General features: G+C 42.9%; 1 protein-coding gene and 1 pseudogene across 1 annotated transcript in view; one reads left to right on the top strand and one right to left on the bottom strand.

The window, feature by feature from the left end:
- The window catches only part of LOC139578837 (uncharacterized protein C4orf54-like), a 35,834-nt pseudogene extending 26,437 nt beyond the window's left edge, over positions 1-9,397 (top strand).
- LOC139578838 (microsomal triglyceride transfer protein-like) overlaps positions 976-25,085 on the bottom strand; it is a 44,303-nt gene continuing 20,193 nt past the window's right edge. Inside the window, exons 11-17 of the mRNA XM_071406918.1 lie at positions 24,827-25,038; positions 12,895-12,992; positions 12,540-12,661; positions 9,738-9,965; positions 9,254-9,378; positions 2,527-2,697; positions 976-2,401 (exon numbers count right to left, since the gene is read on the bottom strand). Coding sequence (XP_071263019.1) covers positions 2,254-2,401; positions 2,527-2,697; positions 9,254-9,378; positions 9,738-9,965; positions 12,540-12,661; positions 12,895-12,992; positions 24,827-25,038 — 1,104 coding nt within the window. The 3' untranslated portion in view covers positions 976-2,253. The remainder of the gene's footprint in view (positions 2,402-2,526; positions 2,698-9,253; positions 9,379-9,737; positions 9,966-12,539; positions 12,662-12,894; positions 12,993-24,826; positions 25,039-25,085) is intronic.

Below are 25,085 nucleotides of genomic sequence, written 5' to 3'. Positions count from 1 at the left end.
GGCGACAGTTCCCGGTCCGCAGCTTCCGGCTACAGTTCCCGGTCCGGAACCTCCTGCGGCGGTCAACGGTCCGGAACCTCCTGCGGCGGTCAACGGTCCGGAACCTCCTGCGACGGTCAACGGTCCGGAACCTCCTGCGACGGTCAACGGTCCGGAACCTCCTGCGACGGTCAACGGTCCGGAACCTCCTGCGACGGTCAACGGTCCGGAACCTCCTGCGACGGTCAACGGTCCGGAACCTCCTGCGACGGTCAACGGTCCGGAACCTCCTGCGACGGTCAACGGTCCGGAACCTCCTGCGACGGTCAACGGTCCGGAACCTCCTGCGACGGTCAACGGTCCGGAACCTCCTGCGACGGTCAACGGTCCGGAACCTCAAGCTCCATGGCTGGAGCCTTCCCCTGCGCCGATGCCCAGTCTAAGCACGGCGTCCAGTCCAGCTCCAAGGCCAGAGTCTTCTTTCTTTCTTCTTTCTATATGGGGTTCTACGTTTATTTTTCTATGTTGGTGATTTGTATGATTCCCAATTAGAGGCAGCTGGTTTTCGTTGTCTCTAATTGGGGATCATACTTAAGTATAATTTTTTTCACCTGCGGGTTATGGGATATTGTTTCTGTGTAGTTGCCTGTTAGCACTGCATTGTCGTCACAGTTCGTTTATTCTTTATTGTTTTGTCTTTTCTAAAGTTTCACTTCTTCAATAAATTATGTGGAACTCAAAGTACGCTGCGCCTTGGTCCATGTCTGCAAACGATCATGACAAAATATCCCTTATGTACTGTACTTCTTCCCATAACTTTCTACTATGATTGATATGCGTTAAAATTGTCAACCTGAACAAGCCACACAGAAAATCTATTATCTAAAAGACATGTCAGGTAAGCCAGTGTTCTGATAGCTTAACCAAGTAGGCACAATGGCCATGTGCAGGTCAGTAATGTTAGTGGGAAAGGTCAAAAGACAACCAGAATGGAAATAGTTTTTCAAATCTTTATTGAAAATAATCGTACACATACATGATAGTGTAATGCCAGAAAAGCACTGCATACTGTATGTACAATTTCTTATACACTTATAAGCCAATGGGGCATAGGGGTTCCAGTGCACTCTTTGTTGTTGGTCAAGTACAAACCTAACAAACTGATCTCAAACTATGGTACAAAAAAATATCAAAGGTTTAATGTAATAATTATAATATTAAGTCACATTTCTTAGGAATACAGGACCAAATTATGTAAATTGGCCCAATAACAAATGTAAATAAATGCATCATACATTTTCCTATTGATATACATGTTTAACATCCAGAAGTTAAAATCATAGAAATGAATTCAATAAATTAACCCTGCATTATCTGGTCTCATGTAACAGCTCCTTCAAGCTTGTTACAGAGTGAATCAAGTAATGTATACATTATTTTACATTGTTACGCAATGACTTTAGTGTAATTCAATCTTTGTAGCCTTGGAAACCACATCCATGTATTCAATTAAACAAACAAACTAGAAACTGGGTACTGTGAGCATTTATGTAAATTACAGTAAATTCAACTATAGCATCAACTCACCCAAAGCTATGTACCATATTTACATAGGTGAATATGGTGTATCACTTAGCTATATTGGGTATATACCACATAATGTATATGATATTCATCTACCCATATAAATAGATATGCAAACAAATTCATAGTCACCAGAGAAATTCCTGATTTGAAATAAAAACATTGAATTAAGAATGTAAACATATGTATGTTGTAAAAAATAATAATAAAAAACTCAATGTCATGTTTTTTGCCTGTGGTGTGATAGAGTAGGTGTTCCTGGATATCTTTAAAAAAGCTTTAAAAAAATTATAATAAATAACTCTCCAGACAGAATTTCAAGTAGGACTCATTAAAAGAATAACCTTATTCCACTATTGTCACACTGTAAATAACGCATTGTGTTGTGGGATCGAAAGGGAGATAAATAGTAGTAAACAGCTAGCAAGTTAGCCTCTAGTTAGCAATTTTTCAGTAAACTGAACTCTGACGTAGGCGATGAAAAAATGTGCCCATTTTCCAATCAGATCAACAAAAAAGGCACACATTTTACAATGGTCATATCTTAGCTAGCTAGCATCCATTTATCCGCCTCATACAACACGCTGTTTACACTGTGACGTAATAACAAAAATAGGGTTGTTGCCCATAACTCTCTACACTCTGCGAAAGATCATCCATCTCCTTACCGATGGATTGGCCCGGAGAAGACTACCAGTCTGAGTCAAACACCCTCTTGCACATGTTGGAGTTCTCCTGGTGGAGAGGGAACTCTGAGCCAGGCAACAGCTGCTTGTGGCCCCTGCGCGACACGTAGCTCTTCCCCGATGGCAGGCTCTCGTATTTTGTTAGGAACTCACTGCAATAAGGGACAATGTCAATTGAGCGGAATTATAATTATAATGAGCCATTAACTCGTTCATAATTCACTGAAAATACAATATAGAATTCACTAGGCTGCAATTGGTCTTAGGCCTTGCCTACCTGAAGGGGAAGGTGGTCTTGTCCATCTGCATGCACACCAGGAAAGGGTACTCCGAGAACTGGACTGTGGTGATGAAGTCTAGAGACGCCTCTGTCTCAAAGCTCACCTCCATCCCAGTGCGCACAAAGTCCATGTCCACGGTCACATTCCCAGTCACCACCATGGCTCCCCTAAAAATAGACACAATTACAAAAACTCATGGGTGGATGAGAATAAATTGTTCATTTTCTCAAATTAAGATTCAATTGCATTTTGCAAGTCTTTGACCAGTAAAATGCCTTTCAACTCAACATAAAATGAACAGGTGGTGACTGATGGTGGACAGAGGTGTGACAAAATCTCTTACAAATTTGAGAATGTCTGAATATGAAACCGCTATTGTCATATTAGTCTGCTTAAAATTTCTAATCAAAATGGCCACTGCCAAGCCATCCGAAGAACCTGTATGTCTGTCTGTCTGTCTGTCTGTGGAAGCATGCCTTGGCAAAGATGTTTGTTTGCCTTGGCAAAGATGCTCCTATAGATAGCCTGCTGGTCTATTATCAGAGGAGAGGAGGTACATTACGACTGCCCCTGATCCATACACCTGCCTCTGCCATTCCCCTCGTTGACTTTGAGCCAACACAGAATGCCACCAAAAATGCCATTGCAAAACAAAGACCAAGAAAGCAGCAGAAGTCTATCTACAGTATCTGGAACAGTGTTCCAAGTACAGGAAGTCATGAATCGAGCAAATTTCATTTCTTCAACTAGTATATTTGAAGGAACAATCCCAATGGCACTAAGATCAGACCAACCAAATCAGATCTTGGGTAACATAATTTTGACTAGACAAAACAACTTGACATTGTTGAGACAAGACCATTAGGCTCAAATAGGTGATTCAAGCACTGGAATGAAATGCCTCATGGTAGGATTGCTGATCTAGGATCAGTTTTGCCTTTTTGAATAAGATTACAACATGGACAGGGGAGACCTGATCCTAGTCTGAGACGCTTTGGGGGGAATTCCGACCAGAGTTAAGCGTGTGTAAATGGAACGTAATTCCTCTCTATGCGTGTTCCAACCTTTAAATGAGGATTAGCATTAGAATAGCATGCTATTCACCCGTTATTCGTTTGGGGTTTAGATCAAAGAAATGGTGTGGCGGAGGTGTGTCTACACTGTATTCTGACATTTACTCCCTCATAATTCCACCACCTTTATGCGCGATGAAATGATGAATGAGGTTGAGGAATCTGTCAGTTCCATGTGGAACATGTACTTTATTTTTCCAGAAAGAATTAACACCATTGTCCATGCACTGTAATTTTCAAAAATTGTTAAGAGCTATTGATAAGAGCTAGGTAAATGAGTAAACCATTTGGATAAGTGGATTGTAAACATAAATGACAATTGTTTTAGATATATTTTACCTTATGAACGCTGGAAACAAATGCAAAACCAGTCATATGGCAGCAAACTGAAGCATATCAACATATCACCTTTTCCACAGTGAAGTTGATGAAATGCTGGCCTTAAACTTAGGATGAAATTTGGAGACCCAGCTATAGGCTTCTGTAGCCATGCGCAAATGACAGTATAGTGCCAAACCTACTGAGTTGATTTATGATTTCAAGAATGTTTAAATTATAATATACCTTTCACTGTATTTTTTACAATTTGTATTGTGTAAAATATTAGCCACTTTCGGTAGCCACCATCAGTTATACCTACATACATTTATAACGGCCACTGACTTTAGTGTTAGTTTTCTTACATTTTGTATCATTCCATTACATCATTAGTTTACCCATCTTTCCTGTGTCTCATTAGCGTGGCTGTTCCTGAGGATCGCTAGCAATAGTGGATCATATTAAGCTAACATATTACAAGTTGGGCAATAATTTGGGAACTGAAGCCTATTTGAATCATTCTGGAACGCAGACCAGCAGTTAAAACCTGTAGCCTGGCTCACGATGACTGGACCGTCTTCATCACAGTTCCATGATTAGTGAGGATTATTAGGGTCGATTTTTACGACTACTGTTCAACCCCAATTGTACACTTTTCTAACCTTCCAAAATTTCTGGGATTTAACAATTGAATATGCCAACTTTCAGGATGAATCAAACCACTGTTTTTGATTCACCAATATATTTTGTGCGTAAAAGACTCTCCAAAACATTTTTTTTGTATTATTCATAAATACTTTCCTAACCCTAAGTGATATACAAGATCAGAGTATTTCTTTCATCTAACAATTGGTGCTGAAAAGGAGACGAATATGCATGTATTTACATGGTTTTCTTTCATTGATCCCTAATACTCTGAACCGATCTCGCCATACATTCTACTGAGTCTCTCGAGAAAATTCTAATTAAAAAGGTACACCAAATTTAAAGGGATGGCTTTAGATAAATGTACTGAAAACCCTATTGAATGAAAACTCCAAGAGAAAATCTGTTGGCCAGCGGGAGTGTTTTTAGCGGTTGAATTCAAATTGATTCAGCACACAAAAGGGAACCAAGCCTACAAAGCCTGTTACACACCAGGTAAGTCTGAATACCAACTTCTGAGAAGTGCGAAGGAAAAGGTGTACATTTACTAAAATCAGGCCCTTTATGAATATGGTCCCTGATTCCTGTAAAGCCTTGGAACTGTAAAGCACCCATCTAGATTCTAACAATTCCATCTCCATTTTATCACTGGATGATGTCACATATTTATCTACTTGATGAGTTAGGGTAAGTGATGAGCTCTACAGCAGAGTCTCAACACTCAATCGCTGGTTGAAAACTGTTTTTTGCCCCTCCCAAAAGATAGAATTTGTAGATAATTGGCTCTCTTTCTGGGTCTCACCCACAAACAGGACCAAGCCTGGCCTGCCGAGGAGTGACAAACTCCATCCTAGCTGGAGGGGTGCTCTCATCTTATCTATGAACATAGACAGGGCTCTAACTCCTCTAGCTCCACAATGAGATAGGGTGCAGGCCAGGCAGCAGGCTGTTAGCCACCCTGCCAGCTTAGCGGAGTCTGCCATAAGCACAGTCAGTGTAGTCAACTCAGCTGTCCCCATTGAGACCGTGTCTGTGCCTCGATCTAGGTTGGGCAAAACTAAACATGGAGGTGTTCGCCTCAGCAATCTCACTGAAATAAAGACCTCCATTCCTGTCATTATTGAAAGAGATTGTGATATCTCACATCTCAAAATAGGGCTACTTAATGTTAGATCCCTCATTTCCAAGGCATTTATAGTCAATGACCTAATCACTGATCATAATCTTGATGTGATTGCCCTGACTGAAACATGGCTTAAGCATGATGAATTTACTGTGTTAAATGAGGCCTCACCTCCTGGTTACACTAGTGACCATATCCCCCGCGCATGCCGAAAAGGCAGAGGTGTTGCTAACATTTACGATAGCAAATTTCATGGGAAAGTCCACAGACCCACTCCAAAAGGCTTTCGGAGCCATCATCGACTCAGTGGGTTTTGTCCAACATGTCTCCGGACCTACTCACTGCCACAGATCCTGATCATTAGAAAGCAAATTACAGACTCCTCTTTAAATCTGCGTATTTCTCCAAAGCTTAGTTGTCCTGAGTCTGCAAAACAATGCCAGGACCTAAGATCAAGGGAGACACTCAAGTTTTTTAATCCTATATCTCTTGACACATTGATGAAAATAGTCTTGGCCTCTAAACCTTCAAGCTGCATACTGGACCCTATTCCAACTAAACTACTGAAAGAGCTGCTTCCTGTGCTTGGCCTTCTCCTATGTTGAACATAATAAACGCTTCCCTATCCACCGGATGTGTACCAGACTCACTAAAAGTGGCAGTAATAAAGCCTCTCTTGAAAAATCCAAACCTTGACCCAGAAAATATAAAAAACTATCGGCCTATAATCGAACATCACAATCCTCTCAATTAAAAAAAAAAAAGCTGTTGCGCAGCAACTCACTGCTTTCCCGAAGACAATCAATGTATACGAAACGCTTTAGTCTGGTTTTAGACCCCATTATAGCACTGAGATTGCACTCATGAAGGTGGTAAATTACCTTTTAATGGCGTCAGACCAAGGCTCTGCATCTGTCCTCATGCTCCTAGACCTTAGCGCTGCTTTTGATACCATCGATCACCACATTCTTTTGGAGGGATTCTAAACGCAAATATGTCTACACGGACAAGTTCTGACCTGGTTTAGATCTTATCTGTCGAAAGATATCAGTTTGTCTCTGTGGATGGTTTGTCTTCTGACAAATCAACTGTAAATTTCGGTGTTCCTCAAGGTTCCGTTTCATGTCCACTATTGTTTTCACTATATATTTTACCTCTTGGTGATGTTATTCGGACCCTTAATGTTAACTTTCACTGCTATGCGGACGATACACAGCTGTACATTTCGATGAAACATGGTGAAGCCCCAAAATTCTCCTCCCTGGAAGCCTATGTTTCAGACATAAGGAAGTGGATGGCAGAAAATGTTTAACTTTTAAAAACTCTGACAAAACAGAGATGCTTGTTCTACGTCCCAAGAAACAAAGAGATCTTCTGTTGAATCTGACAATTAATCTTGATGGTTGTACAGGCGTCTCAAATAAAACTGAAGGACCTCGGCGTTACTCTGGACTGATCTCTCTTTTGAATAACAAAGAATATTTCAAGGACAGCTTTTTTCCATCTTCGTAACATTGCAAAAATCAAAAACTTGATGTCAAAAAATTATGCAGAAAAATGTATCCATGCTTTTGTCACTTCTAGATTTGACGACTGCAATGCTCTACTTTCCGGCTACCCGGATAAAGCACTAAATAAACTTCAGTTAGTGCTAAACACGGCTGCTAGAATCTTGACTAGAACCCCAAAATTTGATCAAATTACTCCAGTGCTAGCCTCTCTATACTGGCTTCCTGTTAAAGCTAGGGCTGATTTCAAGGTTTTACTGCTAACCTACAAAGTATTACATGGGCTTACTCCTACCTATCTTTACGATTTGGTCCTGCCGTACATACCTACACGTACGCTACGGTCACAAGACGCAGGCCTCCTTATTGTCCTAGAATTTCTAAGCAAACAGCTGGAGGCAGGGCTTTCTCATATAGAGCTCCATTTTTATGGAATGGTCTGCCTATCCATGTGAGAGACGCAGACTCGGTCTCGACCTTTAAGTCTTTATTAAAGACTCATCTCTTCAGTAGGTACTATGATTGAGTGTAGTCTGGCCCAGGGGTGTGAAGGTGAACAGAAAAGCACTGGAGCGACGAACCGCCCTTGTGGTCTCTGCCTGGCCAGTTCCCCTCTCTCCACTGGGATTCTCTGCCTCAAACCCTATTACGGGTGCTGAGTCACTGGCTTACTGGTGCTCTTTCATGCGTCACTTGAGTGTGTTGAGTCACTGATGTGATCTTCCTGTCCGGGTTGGCGCCCCCCCTCGGGTTTGTGCCATGGGGGAGATCTTCGTGGGCTATACTCGGCCTTGTCTCAGGGTAGTAGGTTGGTGGTTGAAGATATCCCTCTAGTGGTGTGGGGGCTGTGGTTTGGCAAAGTGGGTGGGGTTATATCCTGCCTGGGGGTATCATCGGACAGGGCCACAGTGTCTCCCGACCGCTCCTGCCTCAGCCTCCAGTATTTATGCTGCAATAGTTTATGTGACGGGAGGCTAGGATCAGTCTTATATCTGGAGTATTTCTCCTGTCTCATCCGGTGTCCTGTGTGAATTTAAGTATTCCCTCTCTCCTCTCCGCCTGGCTAGTTTCAGCGGTTCTGCCTGCGGCTATGGAACCCTGACCTGTTCACTGGACGTGCTACCTTGTCCCGGACCTGCTGTTTTGGACTCTCTCTCTACCGCACCTGCCGTCTCTAACGCTGAATGATCGGCTATGAAAAGCCAACTGACATTTACTCCTGAGGTGCTGTCCTGTTGCACCCTCTACAACCACTGTGATTATTATTCTGACCCTTCTGGTCATCTATGAACGTTTGAACATCTTGGCCATGTACTGTTATAATCTCCACCCGGCACAGCCAGAAGAGGACTGGCCACCCCCCAGAGCCTGGTTCCTCTCTAGGTTTCTTCCTAGGTTCTGGCCTTTCTAGGGAGTTTTTCCTAGCCACCGTTATTCTTAATCTACATTGCCTGCTGTTTGGGTTTTAGGCTGGGTTTCTGTACAGCACTTTGTGACATTGGCTGATGTAAAAAGGGCTTCATAAATACATTTGATTGATTGATGTTCTCTGGTTGAACTGGCTATTGTGTTTGCATTGACAGCAAGCATCAATCAGTCAACTACTCTAATCTAGAGCTGAATGAAATGTCACCTTCACATATATCTGATGAGACAAGAATAGTCACGTCACCATTCGCAAGCATGCTCTATGAATCAGTGTATGAAATGAATCAGTCGTCATTTTTAGATTATGTAGTTAACGTCAATCCTCACCATTGTCAATCATGTATTACCAATTGAGTTTGTAAATGTTGCGCATGTCGGCTTCAGCATAACTTAGCTTTAAAATTCAGTTGTTCTATAACACGCATTGGATTGAATCTTGGCCTTTTTCTCTAATCTGAGCCCACCAAATAGATGTCTACCTTTTGTCATTATCGTGCGATGATTATTCAAAACTATCCAACGATAAGTATGACTGAGTACAATCAGGCAACATATGAGAAGAATGATCAAATTGAAAAAGTGTTTTTGTTATCATCCTGCCCATCACTATTGAACCCAGGTTCCCTACTTGTTGTTGACGCTGGTCTTTGACTCCCTGTACCACAGGCTGACCTCCATGCCTCCTGAGATGTCGATGGCCAAGCCACCCTGGAACTCGGCATTGGCCTTCAGCCCAGACTGAAGCTGGATGACCTGAAATGATGTAGGAGAAGAGAGAATGAGAAAACAGGAGTGAAAACACAATAGCTGCTTGCCCGTCCGGGCCAGTGAGTGCTAGTGTCAGAATGGTTTTAAACCAAGTGGCTGAAGAAGGCACTGACAACTAAAATGTGGCCTAGGCGGATACCATCACCTATAATAGTTTATGAGTCTATATGAAGAAATTTGTTAAAAATGTCTGAGGTATCAGCGACTTCAGATGATACAGAAGAACAAGTTCATTTGTGTGTTGTCATTAAAAAAATATACTTTAAATAAAGTTTGATTGATGGATTGACTGATTGTTTGATGGATTGACTGATTGTTTGATTAATTGATTTAATGGTGCCAACCTGAGAGTGGTCAGTGAGCAGGATCAGGCCCTTCACCACGTTCATGGGCTCGCCGGACATGGAGAACATCTTGGACATGAGGTCACTGTAGCCCTTGAAGAAGGTCACAGGCCGCAGCTGGACGTCGAAGAGCAGAGCCGACATCCCAGCGAAGGACTCCAGGTCCTCCTCGCCTTCGTCCGGCTTGGCCGCGATCAGGGACTCCATGCCTTGGGCTTCAATTGCCACCTGGACAGCGAGAGATCAAATATGGCAGTCAGATCCTAACTGTCAACAAGTCGGCACTGTTGGTTGGTCCACCTTCCTTAGTTGAGTAAAGCAAGTCAGTGTAAGGTGAAGTTGCCCCTAAATACTGATCTTGGTTCAGTTTAGCATTTTCTCCAATAAAATAAGCTGTACCTACGGCAAACTTAACCTAAGAGCGTGCAAAATCTTAGCTTCTGCTCTTCTACATCACTACATATACAGTGGGTATCATAAGTATTCATCCCCTTTGGATTTCTTCACATTTTATTGTGTTACAAAGGATAAAAACATTTTTTTTGCCAACAATCTACAGAAAATACTCTAATGTCAAAGTGGAAGAAAGATTTTTTTTTTTTTTTTTACAGATTATTTGAAAATAAAACACTTATGTTCCTTAGATAAGAATTCACCTCTAAGTCAATACATGTTAGAATCACTCCTTTGGCAGCGATGACAGCTGTGAGTCTCTAAGAGCATTGCACACCAATATTTGCCCATTATTCTTTAAAAAATTATTCAAACTCTGTCAAGATGTTGGGGATCATGGCTTGACAGCAATGTTCAAGTCTTGCCATAGATTCTTAAGGAGATTCAAGTCAAAACTGTATCTTGGCCACTTAGGAACATTCACTGTCTTCTTGGTAAGCAACTCCAATGTAGATTTGGCCTTGTGTTGTAGGTTATTGTCCCATTGAAAGGTAAATTCCTCTTGCAGTGTCTGGTGTAAAGCAGACTGAAGCAGATTTTCCTCTAGGATATTGCCTGTCCTTAGCGCCATCGCGTTTATTTTTATCCTAAAAACCTTCACAGTATTTGCCGATGTCAAGCATACCAATACCATGATGCAGCCACCACCATGCTTGAAAATGAGGCAGTTACTCAGTGATGTGTTTTGTTTTCCCCATACATTAAGGCTTTGCAGTTAGGCCAAAAAAGTGTATTCCTTTGCAGTTTTTTTGCGGTATTACTTTATTGCCTTGTTGCATACAGGATGCATGTTTTGGAATATTTCCATTCCAAAAAGAATAAAAAACGGCAGACACTGCATTTTCCTAGAGGAAAACCTGGTTTGAGGGGGAAACCTTTCCACCAGACACTGGAAGATGGAATTCACCTTTCAGCAGGACAATAACCTAAAACACCTAAAAAGGCCAAATCTCCAATGGAGTTGCTTACCAAAAAGATAGTGAATGTTCCTGAGTGGCTAAGTTATGTTTTGACTTAAATCTGCTTCAAAATCTAATGGCAAGAGCTGAAAATGGTTGTCTAGCAATGATCAAAAACCAACATGAATTTTGAAAAGAATAAATTGGAAAATGTTGCACAATCCAGGTGTGGAAAGCTCTTCGAGACTTACCCAGAAAGACACACAGCTGTAATCACTGCCAAAGGTGATTCTAATGTGTATTGACTCAGGGGGTTGAATACTTATCTAATGAAGATATATTAGTGTTTTATTTTTCATATTATTTATTTGTTTACAAATGTTAGAATTTCCCCCCCCCACTTTGACAAGAGTCTTTTGTGTAGATCGTTGACAAAAATGACAATTAGGCCTCCCGGGTGGCGCAGTGGTCTAAGGCACTGTGCCACCAGAGATTCTGGGTTCGAGCCCAGGCTCTGTCGCAACCAGCCGTGACTGGGAGGACCATGGGGCGGCGCACAATTGGCCCAGCTTCGTCCGGGTTAGGGAGGGTTTGGCCGGCAGGAATATCCTTGTCTCATCGTGCACTAGCGACTCCTGTGGCAGGCCGGGTGGGGTGCACGCTGACCAGGTCGCCAGGTGTGCGGTGTTTCCTCCGACACATTGGTGCGGCTGGCTTCCAGGTTGGATGGGCATTGTGTCAAGAAGCAGTGCGGTTGGGTTGTGTTTCGGAGGACGCATGGCTCTCGACCTTCGCCTCTCCCGAGTCCGTATGGGAGTTACAGCGATGAGACAAGACTGTAACTACTATCAATTGGGGAGAAAAAAGGGTCTAAAAAAAGACTATTAAATTCATTTTAATCCCACTTTGTAACAACAAAATGCGGAAAAAGTCAAGGGATCTTCATATCCGGCTTCTTCACCTGCGGGAATGTCTAAGACCAGCCACCCGGACAGCTGATGAAACTGGGGAGTATTTCTGTCTGTGGGGGAAAAAAGTATTCTGATTGGCTCCCCAGTGGGTGGGCCTATGCCCTCCCAGGGCCACCCATGGCTGGGCACCTGCGCAGTCATGTGAAATCCATAGATTAGAGCCTAACAAATGTATTTCAATTGACTGATTTCCTTATATGAACTGTAAAATTGTTGAAATTGTTGAAAATTGTTACATCATGAGTTGATATGTTTGTTCAGTATAGTTATAGCTAGATACCTGGCTAATAGCCAGCCCTTGAGATACCTAGCTGACAGAAAATGTCTGATTTAAGGTATTCCAGTACTTGAATTTCAGAGTGCCAAACTCAAGTACTTTAAGCACCTCAAACACCTTGTGCGAACCCTGGAATACTTTATGAAGGCACTGTAAATATAATAATTTCTTCATTATCAATTCACAAATTCATTCTCATTACCTGGAGGCCATGTAGCAGGGCGCCATTACTGGCTCCGTAGATGTTCATGTTGCTCCTCCTGAGGACCCCAGAGCCAGAGTACAGAATGTCCAGACTGTAGGTGGTAGCGGCATCAGCGGTACCTGCAGGAAGTTGATTTAGTTATAAACATAATTATACAGTACATAAAATGGCACCTGTGACTGTGCCTCATGGCAGCAATGACTAATCAACAAGACTATGAACTTTATCCATATATGATTATATCACATAGCTGTATCGATTATTCTTTAAAATGTACAAAAAAAATCCTTAATGTGGAAAGTAGGTTTTCCTTTATATTGAACAGGAGAAAGGTGGGGGGAGGGCCACTTACGTGCCATGAAGCCAGAGAAAGCAGAGGATGACCCAACCTTGGAGAAGCGGTCATAGTTGTGGGAGATCATGTCCTTCATGGCTTGCCGTAGAATTTTGCTGGAAATTGTAGCGATCAATAGAAATTAATGGTAAATAATGCATTGTGTCATTTTGGAGTCACTTTTATTGTAAATAAGAATATAATACTTCTACATTAATGTGGATGCTAGCATGATTACGGATAATTCTGAATGAATTGTAATGATGAGTGAGAAAGTTAGAGGCATAAATATCATACCCCCCCAAAATGCTAACCTCCCCTTTTATTGTAATGGTGAGAGCTTATGTCTTCGGGGTATGATATTTGTGCGTCCATAACTTTAACTCACTCATCATTATTCATTACTCATTACTTACTGGACCCTTATGATCACTCAGCTAAGCATGTCTCTCCTTAATGTCAATATGCCTTGTCCATTGCTGTTCTGGTTAGTGTTTATTGGCTTATTTCACAGTAGAGCCTCTAGACCTGCTCATTATACCTTATCCAACCTTTCAGTTCCACCACCCACACATGCGCTGACATCACCTGGTTTCAATTATGTTTCTAGAGACAATATCTCTCTCATCATCACTCAATGCCTAGGTTTACCTCCACTGTATTCACATCCTACCATACCTTTGTCTGTACATTATACCTTCAAGCTATTTTATTGCCCTCAGAAACCTGCTCCTTTTACTCTCTGTTCCGGATGTCCTAGACGACCAATTCTCATAGCTTTTAGCCATACCCTTATCCTACTCCTCCTCTGTTCCTCTGGTGATGTAGAGGTGAATCCAGGCCCTGCAGTGCCTAGCTCCACTCCTATTCCCCAGGCGCTCTCTTTTGATGACTTCTGTAACCGTAATAGCCTTGGTTTCATGCATGTTAACATTAGAAGCCTCCTCCCTACGTTTGTTTTATTCACTGCTTTAGCACACTCTGCCAACCCGGATGTCCTAGCCGTGTCTGAATCCTGGCTTAGGAAGACCACCAAAAACTCTGAAATCTCCATCCCTAACTACAACATTTTCAGACAAGATAGAACGGCCAAAGGGGGCGGTATTGCAATCTACTGCAGAGATAGCCTGCAGTGTTCTGTCCTACTATCCAGGTCTGTACCCAAACAATTTGAACTTCTACTTTTAAAAATCCACCTCTCTAAAAACAAGTCTCTCACCGTTGCCGCCTGCTATAGACCACCCTCTGCCCCCTGCTGTGCTCGGGACACCATATGTGAACTGATTGCCCCCCATCTATCTTCAGAGCTCATGCTGCTAGGTGACCTAAACTGGGACATGCTTAACACCCCAGCCATCCTACAATCTAAGCTTGATGCCCTCAATCTCACACATATTATCAATGAACCTACCAGGTACCACCCCAAAGCCGTAAACACGGGCACCCTCATAGATATCATCCTAAACAACTTGCCCTCTAAATACACCTCTGCTGTTTTCAACCAAGATCTCAGCGATCACTGCCTCATTGCCTGCATCCGTAATGGGTCAGAGGTCAAACGACCTCCACTCATCACTGTCAAACGCTCCCTGAAACACTTCAGCAAGCAGGCCTTTCTAATCGACCTGGCCCGGGTATCCTGGAAGGATATTGACACCTCATCCCGTCAGTAGAGGATGCCTGGTTATTTTTTTTTTTAAATGCCTTCCTCACCGTCTTAAATAAGCATGCCCCATTCAAGAAATTTAGAACCAGGACTGTTACAGATATAGCCCTTGGTTCTCTCCAGACCTGACTGCTCTTAACCAACACAAAAACATCCTATGGTGTTCTGCATTAGCATCAAACAGCCCCCATGATGTGCAACTTTTCAGGGAAGTTAGAAACCAATATACACAGGCAGTTAGAAAAGCCAAGGCTAGCTTTTTCAAGCAGAAATTTGCTTCCTGCAACACAAACTCAAAAAAGTTCTGGGACACTAAAGTCCATGGAGAATAAGAACACCTCCTCCCAGCTGCCCACTGCACTGAGGATAGGAAACTCTGTCACCACCGATAAATCCACTATAATTGAGAATTTCAATAAGCATTTTTCTACGGCTGGCCATGCTTTCCACCTGGCAACAGCACTGAATCCCCCACAGCAACTCGCCCAAGCCTTCCCCATTTCTCCTTCTCCCAAATCCAGTCAGCTGATGTTCTGAAAGAGCTGCAAAATCTGGACCCCTACAAATCAGCCGGGCTAGACAATCTGGACCCTTTCTTTTTAAAATTATCTGCTGAAATTGTTGCAACCCCTATTACTAGCCTGTTCAACCTCTCTTTCGTGCCGTCTGAGATTCCCAAAGATCGGAAAGCAGCTGCGGTCATCCCCCTCTTTAAAGGGGGGTACACTCTTGACCCAAACTGCTACAGACCTATATCTATCCTACCCTGCCTTTCTAAGGTCTTCGAAAGCCAAGTCAACAAACAGATTACCGACCATTTCGAATCCCACCGCACCTTCTCCGCTATGCAATCTGGTTTCAGAGCTGGTCATGGGTGCACCTCAGCCACGCTCAAGGTCCTAAACGATATCTTAACCGCCATCGATAAGATGGCAGCCGTATTCATTGACCTGGCCAAGGCTTTCGACTCTGTCAATCACCACATCCTCATCGGCAGACTCGATAGCCTTGGTTTCTCAAATGATTGCCTCGCCTGGTTCACCAACTACTTCTCTGATACAGTTCAGTGTGTCAAATCGGAGGGCCTGTTGTCTGGGCCTCTGGCAGTCTCTATGGGGGTGCAACAGGGTTCAATTCTTGGGCCGACTCTCTTCTCTGTATACATCAATGATGTCGCTCTTGCTGCTGGTGAGTCTCTGATCCACCTCCACGCAGACGACACCATTCTGTATACTTCTGGCCCTTCTTTGGACACTGTGTTAACAACCCTCCAGACGAGCTTCAATGCCATACAACTCTCCTTCCGTGGCCTCCAACTGCTCTTAAATACAAGTAAAACTAAATGCATGCTCTTCAACCGATCGCTGCCTGCACCTGCCCGCCCGTCCAGCATCACTACTCTGGACGGTTCTGACTTAGAATATGTGGACAACTACAAATACCTAGGTGTCTGGTTAGACTGTAAACTCTCCTTCCAGACTCACATCAAAGATCTCCAAACCAAAGTTAAATCTAGAATTGGCTTCCTATTTCGCAACAAAGCATCCTTCACTCATGCTGCCAAACATACCCTCGTAAAACTGACCATCCTACCGATCCTCGACTTCAGTGATGTCATTTACAAAATAGCCTCCAATACCCTACTCAATAAATTGGATGCAGTCTATCACAGTGCCATCCGTTTTGTCACCAAAGCCCCATATACTACCCACCACTGCGACCTGTACGCTCTCGTTGGCTGGCCCTCGCTTCATACTCGTCGCCAAACCCACTGGCTCCAGGTCATCTACATGACCCTGCTAGGTAAAGTCCTACCTTATCTCAGCTCACTGGTCACCATAGCAGCACCCACCTGTAGCACGCGCTCCAGCAGGTATATCTCTCTGGTCACCCCCAAAACCAATTCCTCCTTTGGCCGCCTCTCCTTCCATTTCTCTGCTGCCAATGACTGGAACGAACTACAAAAATCTCTGAAACTGGAAATACTTATCTCCTTCACTAGCTTTAAGCACCAGCTGCCAGAGCAGCTCACAGATTACTGCACCTGTACATAGCCCATCTATAATTTAGCCCAAACAACTAACTCTTCCCCTACTGTATTTATTTATTTAGCTCCTTTGCACCCCATTATTTCTATTTCTACTTTGCACATTCTTCCACTGCAAATCTACCATTCCAGTGTTTTATATTGTATTTACTTCGCCACCATGGCCTTTTTTTGCCTTCACCTCCTTTATCTCACCTCATTTGCTCACATTGTATATAGACTTATTTTTCTACTGTATTATTGACTGTATGTTTGTTTTACTCCATGTGTAACTCTGTGTTGTTGTATGTGTCGAACTACTTTGCTTTATCTTGGCCAGGTCGCAATTGTAAATGAGAACTTGTTCTCAACTTGCCTACCTGGTTAAATAAAGGTGAAATAATAAAATAAATTCACGGTTCATTCAAGATTATCCGTAATCACGCTAGAATCTACATTAACGTAGAAGTGTTTAGAAACATATTGTATTCTTATTTAAAAGTGACTTCAAAATGACAAAATACATTATTTACCCATTTCTATTGGGCACAAAATATGAAACAACCAGCAAATGTATCCAACATGTATGTAGAGTCACAAGCTTGATGCAATCATTGTGTGCTAGGAATATGGGACCAAATACTGGCCATGTTAACTCCAATGTCTATCACAGTTGTGTAAAGTTGGCTGGATGTCCTTTGTGTGGTTGACCATTTGTGCTAGGAATATGGGACCAAATACTAAACTTTTGACTACTTCAATACACAAGACAACAATAAGCAACACAAACATTGGCGCACAAACACGCATACACAAACACACTATACATGGATTTAGTACTATAAATATGTGATAGTGGTGCAGTAGGGGCCTGAGGGCACACCGTGTGTTGTGAAATCTGTGAATGTATTGTAAATGTTTTTAAAATGGTATAAACTGCCTTAATTTTGCTGGACCCCAGGAAGAGTAGCTGCTGCTTTGGCAGCAGCTAATGGGGATCCATAATAAATACAAATACATTGGGTGTACAAAACATTATGAACATTATGCTCTTTTCATGACATAGACGGACCAGGTGAATCCAGGTTAAAGCTATGATCCTTTATTGATGTCACAATCAGTGTAGATGTAGGGGAGAAGACAGATTAAAGAATAATGTTTAAGCCTTGAGACAATTGAGACATGGATTGTGTGTATGTGCCATTCAGAGAGTGAATAGGCAACAAAATATTTAGGTGCCTTTGAACAGGGTATGGTAGTAGGCAGTGTTGTATTTGAGACCACCTAAAGCGAGACGGATTCAAGACCAATACCGGAGCAAATCGAGTCCGAGTCAAGACCAAGACCGGGTGGGGGAGTTCTCTGGGGAGATAAAGCTAAGTCAGCCATTGACTAGGCCATCAGAAGAATTGGATCCTGAGTTCGTAACCCCCAAGACAATTGAACTTATCCCAGAGGCTGCTCCAAGACGCCGCCGGCGGAGAAGAGGAATTCGGAGTGGACTTCTAGTGTGACTCAGGTGGCGGGCACACCCTCCACCGCTTCCGAGTATATTACTCGCTAATGTTCAGTCTCTGGACAATAAAGTATACGAGCTCAGGGTGAGGATCTCCTTCCAGAGAGACATCAGGGACCGCAAAGTACTCTGTTTCACGGAATCATGGCTCTCTCGGGATATACTGTCCTCGTCCACACAGCCAGCTGGGTTCTCAGTTCATTGCGCAGACAGGAATAAAGAACTCACTGGGAAGAAGAAAGGCGGGGGTGTATGTTTCATAATTAACTACTCATGGTGTGATTGTGGTAACATACAGAAACTCAAGTCCTTTTGTTTACCCGACCTAGAATACCTCAAAATCAAATGCTGACTGTATTACCTTCCAAGAGAATTATCTTCGGTCATAGTCACAGCCGTGTATATTCCCCCTCAAGCCGATAACACAACGACCCTCAAGGAACTACACTGGACATTATGCAAACGAAACCACATATCCTGAGGCCGCATTTATTGTAGCTGAGGATTTTAACAATGCAAATTTGAGGAAAAAGCTACCGAAGATCTATCAACAAATTGACTGTAGTCCTCACTCAGCAAAAACATTAGATCACTGCACTGATCACTGCTAAGCCCTCCCCAGCCATCCCTTCGGCAAATCTGATCACGACTGCATTTTGCTCCTCCCTTCCTATAGACAGAAACTCAAACAGGAAGTACCCGTGCTAAGGTCTATTCAACGCTGGTCTGACCAATCAGAATCCATGCTTCAAGAATGTTTTGATCACGCCGACTGGGATATGTTCCGGGTAGCCTCAGAGAATAACATTGACGTTTACACGGACAAGGTAACTGAGTTCATCAGGATGTGTACAGGGGATGTTGTTCCCACGGTGTTTATTAAAACCTACCCATACCAGAAACTGGTACGGGTAGCGCAAAACTGAAATCACAAACCACCGCATTTAACCACGGCAAGGTGACTGAGAATATGGCTGAATACAAACAGTGTAGTTATTCCCTCCATAAGGTAATCAAACGGGCAAAACGTCCATACAGAGACAAAGTGGAGTCGCAATTCAACGGCTCAGACATGAGACGTATGTGGCAGGGTCTACAGACAATCACGGACTACAAAGGGAAAACCAGCCACGTCGCAGACACAATGTCTTGCTCCCAGACAAGCTAAACACCCTCTTCACCGTTTTGAGGATAACATAGTGCCACTGACGCGGCCTGCTCCTAAGGACTGTGGGCTCTTGTTCTCCGTGGCTGATGTAAGACATTTAAGCAGTTTAACCCTAGCAAGGCTGCAAGCCCAGACGGCATCCCTAGCCGCGTCCTCAGAGCATGTGCAGGCCGGAGTGTTTACGGACATATTCAATCTCTCCATATCCCAGTCTTCTGTCCCCACTTGCTTCAAGATGTCCACCATTTCTTTATTTGGTACAGGAACAAAGGTAACTAAACTAAATGACTATCACCCTATAGAACTCACTTCTGTCACCAGGAAGTTCTTTGAGAGGATATTTAAGGATCATATCACCTCCACCTTACACCCTAGACCCACTTCAGTTTGCTTACCACCCAAATAGATCCACAGACGATGCAATTGCCATCGCACTGCACACTGCCCCATCCCAACTGGACAAGAGAATCACCTACGTCAGAATGCTGTTCATTGACTATAGCTCAGCCTTCAACACCATAGTACCCTCCAAGCTCATCATTAAACTCGGGGCCCTGGGTCTGAACCCCGACCTGTGCGGGGTCGCACCCAGGTGGTGAAGGTAGGAAACATCATCTCCACTTCGCTGATCCTCAACACAGGGGCCCCACAAGGGTGCCTGCTAAGCCCCCTCCTGTACTCCATGTTCACCCATGACTGCATGGCCATGCACGTCTCCAACTCACTCATCAAGTTTGCAAACGACAACAGTTGTAGGCCTGACTACCAACAATGACCAGATAGCCTACACGGAGGTGGTGAGTGCCATGGCGGAGCGGTGCCAGGAAAATAACCTCTCCCTCAACGTCAACAAAACGAAGGAGCTGATCGTGGACTCTCAGGAAACAGCAGAGGGAGCACGCCCCTATCCACGTTGATGAGACCTCCGTAGAGAAGGTAGCTTGAAGTTCTTGAAACTTGAAGTTCCTCGGCGTACACATCACTGATGATCTGAAATGGTCCACCCACACTAACCAACTGTGAATATATTTTATGGGCTTTGCGATTGTGTAAAAATCTAATCAAATTTTAAAGGTCACATACACATATTTAGCAGATGTTATTGCGGGTGTAGTGAAATGCTTGTGTTCCTAGCTCCAACAGTGCAGTATTATCTAACAATTCACAACAATACACACAAATCTAAAAGTAAAATAATGGAACCAAGAAATATATAAATATTAGGACGAGCAATGTCGGAGTGGCATTGACTAAAATACAGTAAAATAGAATACAGTTGGGCTGGGCGATATACAGTTGAAGTACACCTTAGCCAAATACATTTAAACTCAGTTTTTCACAATTCCTGATATTTAATCCTCGTAAAAATTTGTTAGCATCACTACTTTATTTTAAGAATATGAAATGTCAGAATAATAGTAGAGAGAATGATTTATTTCAGCTTTTATTTCTTTGATCACATTCCCAGTCGATCAGAAGTTTACATTCACTCAATTAGTATTTGATAGCATTGCTTTCAATTGTTTAACTTGGGTCAAACGTTTTGGGTAGCCTTCCACAAGCTCCCACAATACGTTGGGTGAATTTTGGCCCATTCCTCCTGACAGAGCTGCTGTAACTGAGTCAGGTTTGTAGGCCTCATTGCTCGCACACACTTTTTCAGATCTGCCCACAAATGTTCTATAGGATTGAGGCCAGGGCTTTGTGATGGCCACTCCAATACCTTGACTTTGTTGTCTTTAAGCCATTTGCCACGACTTTGGAAGTATGCCTGGGGTCATTGTCCATTTGGAAGACCCATTTTCGACCAAGCTTTAACTTCCTGACAGATGTCTTGAGATGTTGCTTCAATATATCCACATAATGCGTGGTCCCATGGTGTTTATACTTGAGTACTATTGTTTCTATAGATGAACGTAGTACCTTCAGGCGTTTGAAATTGCTCCCAAGGATGAACCAGACTTAGGGAGGTCTACAATTCTTTTTCTGAGGTCTTGGCTGATTTCTGTTGATTTTCCCATGATGTCAAGCAAAGAGGGACTGGGTTTGAAGGTAGGCCTTGAAATAGATCCACAGGTACACCTCCAATTGACTCAAATGATGTCAATTAGCCTATCAGAAGCTTCTAAAGCCATGACATAATTTTCTGGAATTTCCAAGCTGTTTAAAGGCACAGTCAACTTAATGTATGTAAACTTCTGACCCACTGGAATTGTGATACAGTGAATTATAAGTGATATAATCTGTCTGTAAACAATTGTTGGAAAGATTACTTGTGTCATGCATAAATTAGATGTCGATTAGGAAATCGACTTGCCAAAACAAACTATAGTTAACTTCTCTGGGATAGATGTCAGTATTTTCACGTCCGGATGAAAAGCATGTCCAAAGTAAACTGCCTGCTACTCAGGCCCAGAACCTAAGATATGCATATTATTAGTATATTTGGATAGAAAACACTCTGAAGTTCCTAAAACTGTTTGAGTCATGTCTGTGAGTATAACAGAACTTATTTGGCAGGCGAAACCCCAAGGACAAACCATTCAGATTTCTTTTTTGAGGTCACTCTCTTTTCAATGGGTTTTCATTGGGAATCCAGATTTCTAAGGGACCTTCTTGCAGTTCCTATCACTTCCACTGGATGTCAACAGTCTTTAGAAATTGGTTGAGGTTTTTCCTTTGAGAAATGAAGAAGTAAGACTGTTCAGAATGAGGGTAGAGGGAAGTGTACTCTTTGTTAGAGGCGCGTGACCTGAAAGCACGCTCCACTTTGTTTTCCTCCAGTATTGAACACAGTATATCCCATCTTCAATTTTATCGATTATTTACGTTAAAAAATACCTAAAGTTGTATTACAAAAGTAGTTTGAAATGTTTGGACAAAGCTTACAGGTAACTTTTGAGATATTTTGTAGTCACGTTGCGCAAATTGGAACCAGTGTTTTTCTGGATCAAACGCGCCAAATAAATGGACATTTTGGATGTATATCGACGGAATTAATCGAACAAAAGGACCATTTGTGATGTTTATGGGACATATTGGAGTGCCAACAGAAGAAGCTCGTCAAAGGTAAGGCATGAATTATATTTTTATTTCTGCGTTTTGTGTCGCGCCTGGAGGGTTGAAATATGGTCTCTGTTTGTTTGCTTGGGTGCTATCCTCAGATAATAGCATCGTTTGCTTTCGACGGTAAAGCATTTTTGAAATCTGACACATTGGCTGGATTCACAACAAGTGTAGCTTTAATTTGGTAGATTGAATGTGTGATTTCATCAAAGTTACATTTTATAGTCATTTATTTTGAATTTGGCGCTCTGCATTTTCACTGGATGTTGGCCAGTTGGGACGCTTGCGTCCCACATATCCCAGAGAGGTTAACAAGAAATTTGTGGAGTGGTTGAAAAATGAGTTAATGACTCCAACCTAAGTGTATGTAAACTTCTGACTTCAACTGTATATCGTGAGACGATAGAAAAATGTCTATCGTTTCATATTATGCTCTATCGTTTATTTCGATGTGTCGCAAATCACATTCTTTACGGCAATATTTTGTGTCAATTGAACAATGCTTTGTAGAAATTTGCAACACAAACAAACATGGAGGAGAGTGAACGTGACACAGAGCATGGAGACATGGAGCTCGTACTTAAAAGAGGGGCTACTTCGGTCGCATGGACTTGGTTTGGGTATGAAAAGTCTGACACGGACCAGAAAACCACCCTCTGCAAAATATTACGCAGGCCGGTAACGGACAACAGGCTCAAACACCACTAACTTCTTACCACCTACGCAAGAATCATGTGAAACTGTACGGAGAGTCTATGGATGACACCCCAAAAAGTACAGTCAAGTGCTCAATACAAACCCCCGACTCAGACGTTGCAAGAGGCTTTTGCCCGCGGCACACCATATGGCAAAGAATCACGAAGATGGAATGAGATAACAGCTGCCGTTACAACTTACATCTGCAAAGACATGGCCCCAATTTACACGGTCGAGAAACGGGGGTTTCGTGAGTTGCTGCTAACACTCGACCCAATGTACCAAATGCAAATTGATATGTGACACGTATTAATGCCAAACTGGCAAGCCCAGGCAAGGATGTTTCGGACTAGCTGATCCGTCACAATACATATGAGATGAGTAAAGCAGTATGTAAACATTATTAAAGTGACTAGTGTTCCATTAATAAAGGGGTCAGTGATTCCATGTCTATGTATATAGGGCAGCAGCCTCTAAGGTGCAGTGTTGAGTAACAGGGTGGTAGCCTTGAGATAGAAGCTGTTTTTCAGTCTCTTGGTCCCAGCTTTGATGCACCTGAACTGACCTCGCCGTCTGGATGATAGCGGGGTGAACAGGCCATGGCTCGGGTGGTTGATGTTCTTGATGATCTTTTTGGCCTTCCTGTGACATCGGGTGCTGTAAGTGTTCTGGAGGGCCGGCAGTGTGTCCCTGGTGATGAGATGGGCAGACCGCACCACCCTCTGGACCATCACAGAAGCTCCTTTGTGCATGATTTCTCTATTCTACTACATAATTGAACAATCGTATACGTCCACTACTTTGATACGCATCAGTAGGGATTAAGAAGTAGGGATACACCACTGGCCCTTTGTGTTTAACAAAAAGTGCACTCTCCTACATGAGTGCGCTGGTATTACGGTTGCTGTCCTTTCAGAATCACAAACCTGTCACACACTGAAGGCCTATAGGTTCGCCACTGCGCAAACATGTCTATAATAGATATAAAGGCTGTTAAGATACCGTATTTTTTTTTTTACTGCGCTGGTCTCGGCAAGAAGTTATGAGTCCTCACTGTCCGAGAGCGAGTCAAGACCAAGTACAAATGTATCCGACACCGAGACAAGACCGAGACACTCAATATGTGATCTCGAAACTGAACTGTTAGTAGGTGCCAGTTGCACAGGTTTGTGTCAAGAACTGCAATGCTGCTGGGTTTTTCACGCTAAACAGTTTCCCATGTGTATCAAGAATGGTCAACCACCCAATGGACATCCAGCCAACTTGACACAACTGTGGAAAGCATTGGAGTCCAACATGGGCCAGCATCCCTGTGGAACGCTTTCGACACCTTGTAAAGACAATGCCCCAACGAATTGAGGCTATTCTGAGGGTGGGGTGGGGGGCTATGAGTCTATTCTTGATGTTTCGTACACTCAAGTCCCCTAAAATGGGGGGACTACATACATTGCTGTAATTTCTAAAAGGTTCAACTAATATGGATGGAAATACCCTCAATTAAAACTGACAGTCTGCACTTTAACATCATAAACATTGTATAATTTCAAAACAACAAAATGTGTCACTGTCCCAATACTTTTGGAGCTCACTGTAAGTAATGCCTGCCTTCAATTTAGGGTTTTAATTAAATAAAATGAGTGCCTGCTGGTCTAGCAGGTAACGCCACTGCCTGCACCACATATACACCACCCCAGTGTGGGTACGAATCCCAGCCCAATCGCTAGTCTCCCCACTCATTTAGTGCTGTTTCAGTCTGAATAAAATGAAAATAACAAAATAATTATCAAATCAAATGTAAATCCCATCACCCACCTGGCAGGCATTTCAAAGTGGAGGATGTCCTTGACCTTGGAAAGCATGTACTTGTTCAACTCTTTGGGAAGGTTTCCGATGGACAGGAGCACATTCTTCACCTCCATGTATGAGGGGTTGCTGCTAAAGACGACGTCCGCGGCTGCTGCCCTCACATTCTTCTCGTAGACCCGGCGGTTCTGGTGGTACACTCGGTTCACCGTCTGCTTCACCTGAAATGGAGTGAGGCACGACAACAGTTTAAAAGATCAGTTTGGTG

The sequence above is a fragment of the Salvelinus alpinus genome, chromosome 6 (genome assembly GCF_045679555.1).
Source record: "Salvelinus alpinus chromosome 6, SLU_Salpinus.1, whole genome shotgun sequence".
Taxonomy (NCBI): Eukaryota; Metazoa; Chordata; class Actinopteri; order Salmoniformes; family Salmonidae; genus Salvelinus; species Salvelinus alpinus.
Note: the sequence above shows the minus strand (reverse complement) of the source record. Positions and strands in the feature narration are given on the sequence as shown.